The 14,347-nt window shown below is 41.2% G+C and overlaps 1 protein-coding gene across 1 annotated transcript in view; it reads right to left on the bottom strand.

Moving 5' to 3' along the window:
- The window catches only part of prkx (protein kinase X-linked), a 124,856-nt gene that overhangs the window by 72,359 nt on the left and 38,150 nt on the right, over window positions 1-14,347 (bottom strand). The window contains exons 2-3 of the mRNA XM_059963751.1: window positions 10,814-10,982; window positions 7,845-8,108 (exon numbers count right to left, since the gene is read on the bottom strand). Coding sequence (XP_059819734.1) covers window positions 7,845-8,108; window positions 10,814-10,982 — 433 coding nt within the window. The remainder of the gene's footprint in view (window positions 1-7,844; window positions 8,109-10,813; window positions 10,983-14,347) is intronic.

Here is a 14,347-nt window from a genome sequence, read left to right as displayed (position 1 = left end):
AGGTGTTGTCTGATGCCCTGAGGGAAATCAGGGTGGATAAATCCCCAGGGCATGGCAAGGTGTTTCCTCAGACCCTGTGGGAGGCAACAGGAAAGGTACTAGTGGATTGGAGGATAGACCATGTTGTTCCACTGTTTAAGAAAGGCTGCGAACATAAACCAGGAGGCTGGTGAGTCTGACATCAGTTTTGGCAAAGTTATTCTGAGGGACCAGATTATAAGTATTTAGATAGACTTGGATTGATTAAGTATAGTCAACATGGCTTCATCCGTGGTCGGTCACTGCCTAAAGGAAGTTACCAGCAAAGTGGATGAAGGCAAAGCAGTGGATATTGTCTACATGACTTTAGCAAGGTCCTGCATGAGAGGTTGGTCAGGTAGATTCAGCTCATTCGCCATTCAAGATGAGGTATTAAAATGGACTAGATATTGACTTTTTGGGAGTAACTAGAGGGTGTTAGTAGATGGCTGCCTCTTTGACTAGACACCTGTGACTAGTGGCGTGCTGCAGGGATCGGTGCTGGGTCTGATGTTGTTTGTCATCTACATCAACAATCTGGATAATAATGTGGATAACTGGAGCAACAAATTTGCATGACACTGAGATTGGGAGTAGAGTGGAAAACTATCAGAGGAACCTGGATCAGGCAGGAAAATGTCAGATGGAACTTAATGCAGACCAGTGCAAGGTGTTGCACTTCAGTTGGACCAGCCATGGTAGGTCTTACACAGTGAACGGTAGGGCACTGAGGTGTGTGACAGAACAAAGGGATCTGGAAATAATTCATTGAAAATGGTATCACAGGTAGATAAGGCTGTAAAGTAAGTTTTTTTTGCCGTATTAGCCTTCATAAATCAATGTCTTGAGCACAGCAGATGGAATGTTATATTGAAGTTGTATTAAGATACTGGTGAGGCCTAATTTGGAGTATTGTGTAAAGTTTTGGTCACCTACCTACAGGAAAAATGTAAATAAGATTGAAAGAGTACAGAGAAAATTTACGAGGATGTTTCTGGGTCTGGGGAGCTGAGTTATAGAGTTGGAGAACATGAAGGGAAACTTCTTCACACGGAGGGGTGGGAGTGTGGAACAAGCTGCCAGCACAAGTGGTGCACATAAATGTGATTTTAACTTTTAAGCAAACTTTGGATAGGTACATATATAGTAGGGGTATGGAGGGCTATAGTCCCAGTGGAGGTTAATGGGAGTAGGCAGTTTAAAATGGTTTTAGCATGGACTAGATGGATTGAAGGGCCTGCTTCTGAGCTGTACTTTTCTATGACAATGAAATCCTATCATTTTACACCAATTGTGTTTTCTTGCAAATGTTCAAAGTTTTAAGCAGTTTTGTATACCGATTGACTCAGCAGCCAAGAACACAGAAGTACTTTGAAAATGTGTATTCAGAGTACATATCCAAAAGAAATTAATACTCAATTTTACTTAATGTAAAATGTGATTAAACACATCCGAAGCCCTTAATCACCCATGATTACATTTTACAAAAACAAAAACATAATTAAAATTTATAAACGTTGAACATTTACATTCTCGTTGCTCATTTTCCATGACTGAACATTTGCCAATATTCCTTATCAGCATCCTTCAGAAAATTAACCCAGGTAATTGTCCTCATAAATTCAATCTAATAACCTGTAATTAATAGAAAAATCATGTCAATACTTTAAGTTATTTTATTGTCATTCCGTAAAATGATAAGATATAGGAGCAGAAGTAGGCCACTCAGCCCATCTAGTCTGCTCCACCATTCATTCATGGGCTGATCCAATTCTCTGAGTCATCCCCATTCCCTGCCTTCTCCCCATGCTCTGACTAATCAAGAACCTATCTCTGCCTTAAAATACACCCAATGACATGGCCTCCAAAGCCGCTCGTGACAACAAATTCCACAGATTTACCACCCTGACTAAAGTAATTTCCCAGCATCTCAGTCCTAAATGGACGTCCTTCAATCCTGAAGTTGTGTCCTCTTGTCCTAGAATCCCCTACCATATAACTTTGCCATATCTAATCTGTTCAGCTCTTTTAACATTTGGAATGTTTCTATGAGTTGTTCCCCTCCCCCTCACCATTCTGCTGAACTCCAGGGAATACAGCCCAAGAGCTGCCAGACGTTCCTCATAACGTAACCCTTTCATTCCTGGAATCATTCTTGTCAATCTTCTCTGAACCCTCTCCAATGTCAGTATCTCCTTTCTAAAATAAGGAGCCTAGAACTGCACACAATACTCCAAGTGTGGTCTCACGAGTGCCTTAAGAGCCTCAACATCACAGTCCTGTTCTTATATTCTATACCTCTAGAAATGAATGCCAACATTGCATTTGCTTGGAGGTTAACCTTTAGGGTATCTTGCACAAGGACTCTCAAGTCCCTTTCCATCTCTGCATTTTGAATTCTCTCCCCATCTATTAGTCTGCCCATTTATTTCTTCCACCAAAGTCCATGACCATACACTTTCCAACATTGTATTTCATTTGCTACTTCTTTGCCCATTCCCCTAAATTATCTAAGTCTCTCTGCAGACTCTGTTTCCTCAACACTATCCGCTGCTCCACCTATCTTTGTATCATTGGCAAATTTCGCCATAAATCCATTAATACCATAGTCCAAGTAATTGGGCATACACCGTAAAAAGCAGCGGTCCCAACACCGACCCCTGTGGAACTCCACCGGTAACTGGCAGCTATGCCGGAATAGGATCCCTTTATTCCCACTGTTTTCTGCCGACCAGCCAATGCTCCACCCATGCTGTAATTCCATGGTCTCTTATCTTGCTAAGCAGCTTCATGTGCCTTGTCAAAGGCCTTATGAAAATCCAAGCACACCATATCTACTGCATCTCCTGTCTACCCTGCTTGTAATTTCCTCAAAAAAGTAGGTTTGGCAGGCAGGATTTTCCTTTCAGGAAACCATGCTGGCTTTGGCCTGTCCTGTCATGTGCCTCCAAGTACTCCATAACCTCATCCCTATCAATAGATTCCAACAACTTCCCAACTACTGATGTCAGGCCAACAAGTCTACAGTTTCCTTTCTGCTGCCTCCCACCCTTTTTAAATAGCGGAGTAACATTTGCAATTTCCCAGTCATCCGGTACAATACCTATAGAGGGTGAGCATCCTCTACATCGGCGTGACCCGACACAGATTGGGGGACCACTTCGTCGAGCACCTACGCTCAATCTGCCACAACAGACAGGATCTCCCGGTTGCCACTCACTTCAACTCTCCTTCACATTCCCATTCGGATATGTCCATACATGGCCTCCTCTACTGCCACGATGAGGCCAAACTTCGGTTAGAGGAACAACATCTCATATACCGTCTGGGTAGTCTCCAGCCCTTGATATGAACATCGAGTTCTCCAACTTCCGGTAATTCCCTCCCTCTCCCTTCCCCCATCCCACCTTCACTCTGTCTCCTCTTCTAGCTGCCTATCACCTCTCATGACTCTGCCTTCTTCTACTACCCACAGTGCTTTCCCCTTAAGACTCCTTCACCTCTCCTGCCTATCCCCTCCCCCACTCCTTGATCTTTCCTCTGATTGGATTTCCACCCTCCCTCCACCTTTTTTATAGGGCCCCTGCCCAATCCTTCTTTAGTCCTGACAAAGGGTCTCGACCCGAAACATTGACTGCTCGTTTCAACGGATGCTGCCTGACCTGCTGAGTTCATCCAGCTTTTTTGTACGTCTTGAATCTATAGATTCTTGAAAGATTATCTTTAATGCCTCCGCAATCTCTCCAGCTACTTCCTTCAGAACTCGAGGGTGCATTCATCAGGTACAGGAGATTTATCCACCTACAGATCATTAAGCTTCCTGAGCACCTTCTCAGTCATAATTTTCTCTGCACAAACTTCATTTCCTTGACACTCTTAAATGTCCGCTATACTGCAGATATCTTCCACTGTGAAGACTGATGCAAAATATGCATTCAGTTCCTCTGCCATCTCTCATTCAAATGTACACATGTATACAGCTAAATAAAACCTCTGGGACCAAGGTGCAAAACACAGTACATATATCACATACAACACAAAATATTAACAAGTAAAAAAAATATATATTCTGTAGATAAGCTGACATGAAGTGTCTATAGAACATAGTTAAATATACTGTATAACAGTACAATGCTACTGGCACAGTATAAAAGTGTACTATCAAGGCGTTCAAGGTATTCATTATTGCAGTTGAATCTTTTATTTTAATAGCCCCTACTGTGCCTCCCAGCAGCAAACTTTATATCAATTAGTAAAATAGAAATGTCACCATTCCTTGCTGGAAAAATTTAGCAGATTAGGCAACATCTATGGAGAGGAATAAACAGCTAACACTTCAGGCCAAGACCCTTCATCAGGACCGAAAAACAATTGTTTGTTCCTCTCCATAGAGGCTGCTTGACCTGATGATTTCCTCCAGCAATTTGTGTGTGCTACATTAGACGTCCAGCATCTGCAAAGTCTCTTGCTTATGATCCTAACCAACAAAACAATGAACTAAAGTTCATTTCACAATGAACTGTGAGAGTAAGCGTTTGGCACAGACTAGAAGGGCCGAGATGGCCTGTTTCCGTGCTGTAATTGTTATATGGTTATATGTTATAAAGATTAATTTGTCCACGTCTGTTACGTTAAACAGCTAGGGAGTATATTCATTCATGAATAGGAAAAGAGTGTTTTTTTTTTTTACACAACACAAGTAGGTGACAAATATTGACGTGTTAAACAGGAGTTAAGGAATGAAGTGCATTAAATCATCAGAATGGAAAAACTTAATTATCTGAAATTACTATGTTTGTACTTTCCAGAAACAGAAAAATACAAAGTTTTAGTTTGAACTTAAAACAAATTCAAAGCAGCCACAATTCAAACAGTCTTGACTCTTAACCGGTGATTGAACTATACAACAAATCAAAGTTTTCTCCTTTAGCTCCTCCCACTTCCTCCAAACCAAGGGTGTAAACATGGGCACCCACATGGGTTCCAGTTATGCCTGCCTTTTTGTTGGCTTTGTGGAACAGTCCATTTTCCAACTCTATATGGTATCCGTCCCCCTCTTTTCCTTCGCTACATCAACGACTGCATTGGCACTGCCTCCTGCACGCATGCTAAGCTCATTAACTTTGCCTCCAACTTTCACCCTGCCCTCAAATTTACCTGGTCCATTTCTGACACCTCCCTCCCCTTTCTTGATCTTTCTGTCTCCATCTCTGGAGTTGGCTTATCTATTGATATCTAATATAAGCCTACAGACGCTCACAGCTACCTGGACTATTCCTCTTCCCACCTTGTCTCTTGCAAAAATGCTATCCTCTTCTCACAATTCCTCCGTCTCCACCGCATCTGCTGTTAGGATGAGGCTTTTCATTCCAGGATGAAGGAGATGTCTTCCTTTTTTAAACAAAGGGGCTTCCCTTCTTCCAAGGTCAACTTGCTCTCAAACGCATCTCTCCCATTTCCCGCTCATCTGCCTTCACCCCATCCGCCCACCAGCCCTCTCAAGATAGGGTTCCCCTTGTTCTCACCTACCACCCCACCAGCCTCCAGGTCCAACATATAATTCTCTGTAACTTCTGCCACCTCCAATGGGATCCCACTACCAAGCACAACTTTCCCTCCCCTCCTCTTTTTGCTTTTCGCAGTGATCGCTCCCTACGCGACTCCCTTGTCCATTTGTCCCCCCCATCCCTTCCCACCGATCTCCCTCCTGGCACTTATTCTTGTAAGTGGAACAAGTGCTACACCTGCCCTACTCTTCCTCCCTCACCATCATTCAGGGCCTCAGACAGTCCTTCCAGGTGAGGCAACACTTCACCTGTGAGTCGGCTGGTGTGGTATACTGCGTCTGGTGCTCCCGGTGTGGCCTTTTATATATTGGTGAGATCCGACGTAGACTGGGAGACCGATTCGCTGAACACATACGCTCGGTCTGCCAGAGAAAGCAAGATCTCCCAGTGGCCACACATTTTAATTCCACGTCCCATTCCCATTCTGATATGTCTATCCATGGCCTCCTCTACTGTCAAGATGAAGCCACACTCAGGTTGGAGGAACAACACCTTATATACCGACTGGGTAACCTCCAACCTGATGGCATGAACATTGACTTCGCCAACTCCTATTAATGCCCCTCCTCCCCTCATCCCCGACATATTTAGTTGTTTGTTTTTTTTCTCTCTCTCCCTCTGCCCATCACTTTGCCTGTTCTCCTCCCTCTGGTGCTTCCCCCCCACCTTCTTTCTCCCGAGGCCTCCCGTCCCATGATCCTTTCCCATCTCCAGCTCTGTATCACTTTTGCCAATCACCTTTCCAGCTCTTAGCTTCATCCCACCCTCGATCTTCTCCATCATTTTGCATTTCCCCCTCCCCCCACTACTTTCAAATCTCTTATTATCTTTCTCTTCAGTTAGTCATGACGAAGGGTCTCAGCCCGAAACATCAGCACTGCTTCTCCTTATAGGTGCTACCTGGCCTGCTGTGTTCCACCAGCATTTTGTGTGTTTCAAAGTTTTCTATTATGTCTACAAACCTATTCCAATTGATAGGCCCATGTCAATTTCTTTGATTCATAGTTTTACAGAATTATACAGAACACCTGAACCCAGCTCATCCATGCATGCCGACCAAAATGCCTATCTATACTAATCCCACTTGACCGAATCAGGCCTGTATCCTTCTAAAAACTTATGGTCTCATTGCTACCATCAGGAAGGAGGTACAAGAGCCTGAAGGCACAGTCAACAATTCTGGAACAGCTTCTTCCCCTCTACCATCTAATTTCCAAATGAACATTGAACTCATGAACACCATTTTTTCCTCTTTTTGCACTGCTTCTTTAATTTCAAAAATCAAGTTTAATTATCATACACAGTTACAGTCGAATGAAATAGTGTTCCTCTAGGGCCAAGATACAAAACATACACAGCACTTTCAAAATAGTGAGGGGAAAAAAAAATCAGTCATAAAATCAGCAAAAACACACATACTGTATCTAGTCCAAGACCCGACATGCCCTGCAAATTGATGGTATGGTACCCAGCAATCGAGTCTGTCATTTATTTATATTAATATGCATATCGTATACCATCCATAATTGTTTTTTTCTCCATTATTTTGCATTATATTGCTCACAAAGACAACAAATTTCATAACATATGTTAGTGACATTAAGCCTGATTCTGAAAAAGGCAATAAATCTCTACAAGGTCATCACCCAGCTTCTTTGCACCAGGGGAAACATTTCAAGCCTACCCACTTTCCTTGCAATTCAAGCCCTCCAGACCAGGTAACATTCCTGCAAATCTTTTCTGCACCCTGTTTAGCTTAATCACCCATTCTACAGCATAGCAACCAGAACTGCACAGAACACTCCAAGAGCAGCCTAGCCAATAATTTGTAAAACTGTAACATGATACCCAACTCCCAAACTCAAAATGCCTCAGATGACAAAGCCTTTTCACTGCTGCATACCTATATCACTTCTTTCCAGGAAAGAACCTTCTTGCACCCCATTGCTGTTCAGTAACACTCCTCAGGGCCCTGCCATTCACTGTGTATATCTTTACCAGATTAACTTTGCACTTTAAGTTAATTCCATCAGTTAAACCCTTGCTCACTTTCTCAGTTGATTTGGATACTGTTGTAACCTTCTTCACCATCCTCATGATCACCAAAATATATGCCCACAAATTCTAATTTTCTTTGTATTAATAATATCTTGAAATGTAGGGAGTTATTCTTCCAGAATACTTGATTGATTGGAGAATGTAATAAAGCATTTCTGGATTCTCAGTAAATTGAATCAATCAGCTGAGCAAATTACTTACCGGTCAACAAGTTTCTTTGCAAATCCAAAATCTGTAAGTTTTATATGACCATCTTTGTCCAGTAAAATATTCTCAGGTTTTAAATCTCTGTAAACAATATCTTTGGCATGTAGATACTCCATTGCACACACGATCTCTGCAGAGTAAAAAAGTCCAGTACTATTGTTGAAACGCCCCATGTTACGCAAGTAAGAAAATAGTTCACCTCCAGGCACATATTCCATTAGCATATATAAAAAGCATTCATCATGATGTGTCCAGTACCTGTGATTAAAAAAGATCAACAGAAAGGTTAGGTTGGACGAATTATGAGCATTAGGCAAAAAACAAATTATTTCTCACTTAATATATCAAAAGATGAAATGTAACTCCCCAAATAGACTGAGGTTAAAATACACATGTTCAATATCACAGATCACAAGCCTTGAGCAAAATTCAAACAAAAATACGTATTTCTCTGTAATCCAAAGGATAGGATTTGACACAGTTATGCAGGTCCTCCCCAGTAATGAACTCCCGACTAATGTACATACAAACGAGCATTTCATAGACCAAAATAGATTAGATGGCAGTTGCAAGGACCTTCTGCCATATGGGAACCGTCCATAGCAATATCTGAATGATTGAGTTTATTTCCCATGATTTAACTATATGATAGCCTTGGCTGGCTTGCATTTCATGACACTGGAAGCTGACCCCAATCTGTCAAGGACAGTGTGGTAGCTGCCCGTGCATCAACATCCCCACATTAAATAAAGTCACGAACAGGGATTCTCTGTTAAGGGAATTAGCAAGTGGCAAAGGGGGCCAGATTGTGCCTGTATCGGCCTCTACAGCCAATTGAAATCCCACCAATAGACAATCCTTTAGGAGAAAGTCATACTTGACTTAAGTGATCAAACTGCTAGTACTACCCTTGGTTTGCTGATGTTTTTATTTAACTATATTGCCGGGTGGTTGCACTTCCAACTTGCAGACTGTTCGGGTTACACTGCAACCTGGTGTTAGCCAAAGTAAAAAAAAACTACAAATCAGCAAACAGTAATGAGGCAAGGGTGGTAGAAATGGGTAAAGCAAAAGTTTTTGCGCTTGCCATGTGATGGTAGGAATGAAGGTGGCCAGTTTGTGAACTGTTTGGTGAATTGATTCTTGCTCTGGGATAACCTAAATCACAGCATTTGAAAATGGATTAAGGAGTTTCTGTTAAAGATCTGCTGAACATGAGAAGACCATTCTCAGATAAGAAGCTGTTTATCACATAAAACAGCAGGTTTGCAGAAGGGACAGCTTGTGATCTGGTAGTCTGGATCCATGTTTGTGTGACCCAGTTAGACTGAGTTAAACAGAACAAAAGAAATTATCTAAGTTACAAAGCTGAACGGAGACCCATGAAGCAATACTGCATGTAGCCCTGGGCCTCATACAGTCAGAAGCAGACACAGGTCAGTCTGATGACCTCAAGCCAAAACAGAGACTGATCTGCTAAGGGAAGGAATAAGAATGAAAGATTGTGACCACTAGAACTGCAAGGAAAAGCTGGGCAGCGTAGATCCTTTTACCCCAGATATTACCTTTTCTCTTCTTTGAACACTCTTGGAGGATCAGGGAAACCTAATTACAATACCTGCACACAGCTGTTCAGTTGTGCAAATTTCCATGCTTGTGAACTAAGGCAATAAACGCCTGTCAGTAAATACAGATTTTCTCATGCCTAACTGATCGTAATTATTGATGATTAATCCTTGTAACACTAGGGAGGACCTGTAGCCAGTACCAAAGGTACAGGTATGCTGTTACACAACAGCATGTGACTGGAAACCAGAGTAAAATTAATCCTCAGAATCATAATGTAGAAGTCCAGCGATATTAAATAAAATTCATGTGCACTGAAAAATGAAAATTTAGCTTGCACTCCTGTTCAGTAGATGAAGTATTTTTATTATTTTATTTATTTAGAGATAGCGCATAGAACAGCCCCTTTTGACTGAAAGGGCCACACTGTCCAGCAACCCACCTATTTAACCCTAGCCTAATCACAGGACAATTTACAATGACCAATTAACATACTAACCGGTACGTCTTTGGACTGTGGGAGGAAACCAGAGCACCTGGAGAATGTCCATGCAGTTCGTGGGGACCACATACAAACTCATGACGTTATACTAACCATTACGCCATCGCATTGATTACTCTGTGCCACAGTATGTATGAACTGCAGTCAATCAATTAATACATTGTGTAATAATTCAAAATTTTGCATTTTTATGCATGGTACTCTACCATTGGATACTGAAATAAGAGTTCAGAGCCCAAATTCAGCTGAGTTGTGTTACTGAAACTCTACAATCTACATCAAGAAATTTGAAAAAGAAAATACCGTTTTAACAATATGTATATACAGGTGGCCCCCGCTTTTTGAACGTTCGCTTTACAACAACTCGCTGTTACAAAAGACCTACATTAGTACCTGTTTTAGCTAACCAAAGAGGATTTTCGTTTTTACGAAAAAAAGACGCCCGCTTTATACTTGTGTTTACCCAGAGTAAGACTACAATGACCATGAAGCCTTGTGCGGGCAGTTGTTTACGCATGCGTGTACGTGCGTACGTACGCACCAATTTTTTTTCTCCAAATCTATTTTGGCTCGCTGTCTTCCTGAGTTTGATAAGTGAAACTACACCGTATCCACAATATTTCTACTTCATATAGGGTGTATATTTATCATATCATTCCTGCTTTTACTATATGTTAGTGTTATTTTAGGTTTTATGTGTTATTTGCTTTAATTTGGTAGGTTTTTTTTGGGTCTGGGAACGCTCAAAAACTTTTCCTACATAAATTAATGGTAATTGCTTCTTCGATTTACGACATTTTGGATTACAAACGGTTTCATAGGAACCTTCGGATTGTGGGGGAAACCTGTACTTAAGTGCACCATTTAAATATGCAAAACTATGAAGCTTACTTACAGTTTTATAAGAAATGGATGATGGATTTCTGTTAATATGCTTTTTTCATTGTGTACATGTTGTTCCTGTTTAAGGCGAATTACATCAGGAATGCTCATCATTTTCAAAGCGCAGTATTCTCTTGTCTTTTTGTCTTTGACCAGCAGAACTCGTCCAAAGGTTCCAGTCCCTATAAAACAGCACAAAAGCGATCAGTCACTAAAAATATATTGGCACAGATGTTACTTGAACTTGCCAGATTTTTAAATTCCATAACCTTCAAAAAAAAATGCAGCAAGATTTTTTTTAAATTTTCTCCGTAATTGGACAGTTTTTCTAACAACCAGAGGCCTTGCATTCACTTTAAAAACACACAAAGTGTAGCTATGTATTATTAGTGATTTTCAGTGTTAGGTTTACTCAACATTACTTGTAACAAAATATTAAAAACATCGGAAAATTCCACACAAGGTACAACGCAGTGGAGGACTACCAATGCCATATAGAACATTTGAGCATAGAGCAGAAACTACACAGGTTGGGCCCTTTGGCCCACAATGTTGTGCAGACCAATATGAACCTATTCCATGACTATTCTAATCCTTTCCTCATACACAGCCCATAACCATCCATTTCTAATTTACAGATACCAATCAGTTACAGGCCCTTCCGGCCCAATGGGTTTGAGCTATACAATTACACCCATGTGACCAATTAACCTACTAACTCATATAGTTTTGGAAAGTGGGAGGAAACTGGTACACCTGAAAGAAAAAAACCACATGGTCACTGGAACTACTGCAATTGTCACTTTGCATTTAACTTCCAGGCATCCAATAATGATTATTTTTAAAAAATCACACTTAAATCTATAAGTCATAAAATTAGTAAGCCGTCTCTATTCGTGATATTGTTTCTGACAACAAAACCCAGCCCAAATTACAAAAGATTTGGACAGTGAAGAAGGTTGTCAAAGTCATTAAATAAATAGGGACAGAGAAATGGCTGATATGGTTTAATCCGGGCAAGTGCACAGTGTTGTACTTTGAGAGGTCTAATTTAAGGGCAAAGTGTGTACAGATCCTTAACAGCATTAATGTACAGAGGAACTTTGGGTCCATACCACCCTGAAAGCAAACACAAATAGATGGAGAGGCAAAGAGGGATATGACATGCTTGCCTTCATTTTCAGGGGCATACAGTACAAAGATCAGGAATCCATGATGCAGTTACATATAGTTTGGAATATTTAGAGCCAAGGATTTATAAGGCATTGGTCAGACCACACGAATTTCGGAGAGCATTGTTCGGTACCTTCTCTCAGAAAGGATGTGCTGGCATTGGGCACAAGAATGATCCCAAGAAATCCTCATCTAAAAGGATATCTATAAGATAAGGAGCAGAAGTAGGCTAGTCGGCACAAGAATTTTAACTCACAAGGAGCATTTGATTGCTCTGGGCCTGTAATCGCTGGAGTTCAGAAGAAAAACAAGGGATTTCATTGAAACCTATGGAATACTGAAAGGCTAGATAGAATGGACATGGAGAGGACTTTTCCTATAGTGGGAGAGTCTATAATCAGAAGGCACAGCCTCGGAATGGAAGGATTTTTGAAACTTGAGAAGGAGAAACTAAATTCCAGTGTGTTGGTATTTCAGTGGACTAAGGGAATTACAATGGCATGAGACTGGAATTACAACTGGCTGAAGTTGACTGGAAAGGGACACTAGCAGAAGTAAATGGGCAGACTATTTTTAGATGGGGAGAGAAGTTATTTCCCATGGTAGGGGAGTCTAGAACAAAAAGGCACAACTTCAGGATTGAAGGATGTCCATTTAGAACTGAGATGCAGAGAAATTAGTTTAGTCAAAGGGTGGGAAATGTCTGGAATTTGTTGCCACAAGCGGCTGTGGAGGCTATGTCATTGGGTGTATTTAAGGCAGAGATAGGTAGGTTCTTGATTAGGGGCATCAAAGGGCATGGGGAGAGGGGATGACTGGAAGATATGGATCACCCTGATTGAATAGTGGAGCAGACTTGATGGGCCGACTAGCCTACTTCTGCTCCTTATCTTATGGTCTTATAGATATCCTTTTAGATGAGGTATTTCTTTAGCCAGAGGCTGGCAGATCTGTGGAATTCATTGCCACAGACCACTGTGGAGGCCAAGTTGTTAGGTATATTTAAAGCAGACGTTAATAGGGACATCAAAGGTTACAGGGAGAATAGGGTTGGGAAGGATAATAAATCAGCCATGATGGTATAGCAGAACAGACTTGATGGACCGAATGGCCTAAGCAATTCTGGTCATCCCATTACAGGAAAGATGTAGAGGAAATGGAGAGCATGTCAAAGTGTTATATCAGGATGTTGCTCGATTTGTGGTTATGAAGAGAGGCAGACAAACTTAGATTGCTTTCTCTGCTCTGGAGGCTGGGAGATACCGAACAGAAGTTTAAGATCGTGGGAAGCCAAGATAGGATAGACAACCCAAATCCTTCTTCAAGTATAGAAATGTTGAATAACTAGAGGACATAACTTTAAAGTGACAGGGTGAAAGTTTACAGGGAGGTGCTGAGAAAGTGTTTTTTGCACACAGAGAGTGGTAGGTGACTGGAATGGGCTACCTGGGGTAGTGGTCAATGTTCCCCTTAACTTGTAATGAAAAGTGTGTGCAAAAATCTTGTGCTGTTCAATATTTTTGCCCAGTGACAACCAAGTGTGTGCACTGAATAATTTCTTCAATAAAAACAGTATAAATAAGACCATTCTAAAATCTGCAGACAAATCATCACAAACTCCACATTATCAACATTGTCTGCATCAGAAATCGGAAAAGGAAATGTGATTTGTGAATAATCGTGAAATATACTTTACATGCCAATGAGGTAGAGGGAAACAACCTTTTGTGCACAGTTTATATTCCTTTGTGTGCTCATAGCAAAAGACGTGTGTGCACTCACATACCTCAGAGAAAAGCAGAAGGTCCTTTAGCATAGGCACAGAAATATGCAGAGGATTTAAGGATATGGGCCATGTGAAAGCAGAAGGGATTAATTCAATATGGAATCACCTGTGCTGTACTGTTCTATGTTCTAAAATCATCATGCTGTACTAGCCACTGTATCCTACACCAAACCCCTAATACATTCTTTTGGCTCTGCTGGGAAAGCCATATTATTTGAATGACTATCACAAGGCTCCCAATTCCAGGCTCTATGAAAGGAACAAATTACTAGAGGAAGACTGAAGGATGCCCTCAAATATTCTTTGGAAAAAAAAAGTATCTTCACAGATCCTTGGTGAACTTAGCTTATAACTGCGTAAAGAGGACAAAGGCATTCAAGGTGGCACAGAGAAAATTGAGTTTGTGATTTGGGAGCACATGGAGGATCACCAACCCACCCCTGGGGTACCTCTTGACCCATCAGTAGAAGAGTTTATAGATCCCCATGGTCTTATCCATCACCCCAGAATGCAGAGAATTGGAGTGGAAGCAAGTCATCCTAGATCCGCAAGATAGGAAGGAGTGAAGTAAAGATGGGACTTTAAATA

This window comes from Hypanus sabinus, chromosome 3, assembly GCF_030144855.1.
Source record: "Hypanus sabinus isolate sHypSab1 chromosome 3, sHypSab1.hap1, whole genome shotgun sequence".
Taxonomy (NCBI): Eukaryota; Metazoa; Chordata; class Chondrichthyes; order Myliobatiformes; family Dasyatidae; genus Hypanus; species Hypanus sabinus.
This window is presented reverse-complemented; position numbering and strand designations above follow the sequence as displayed.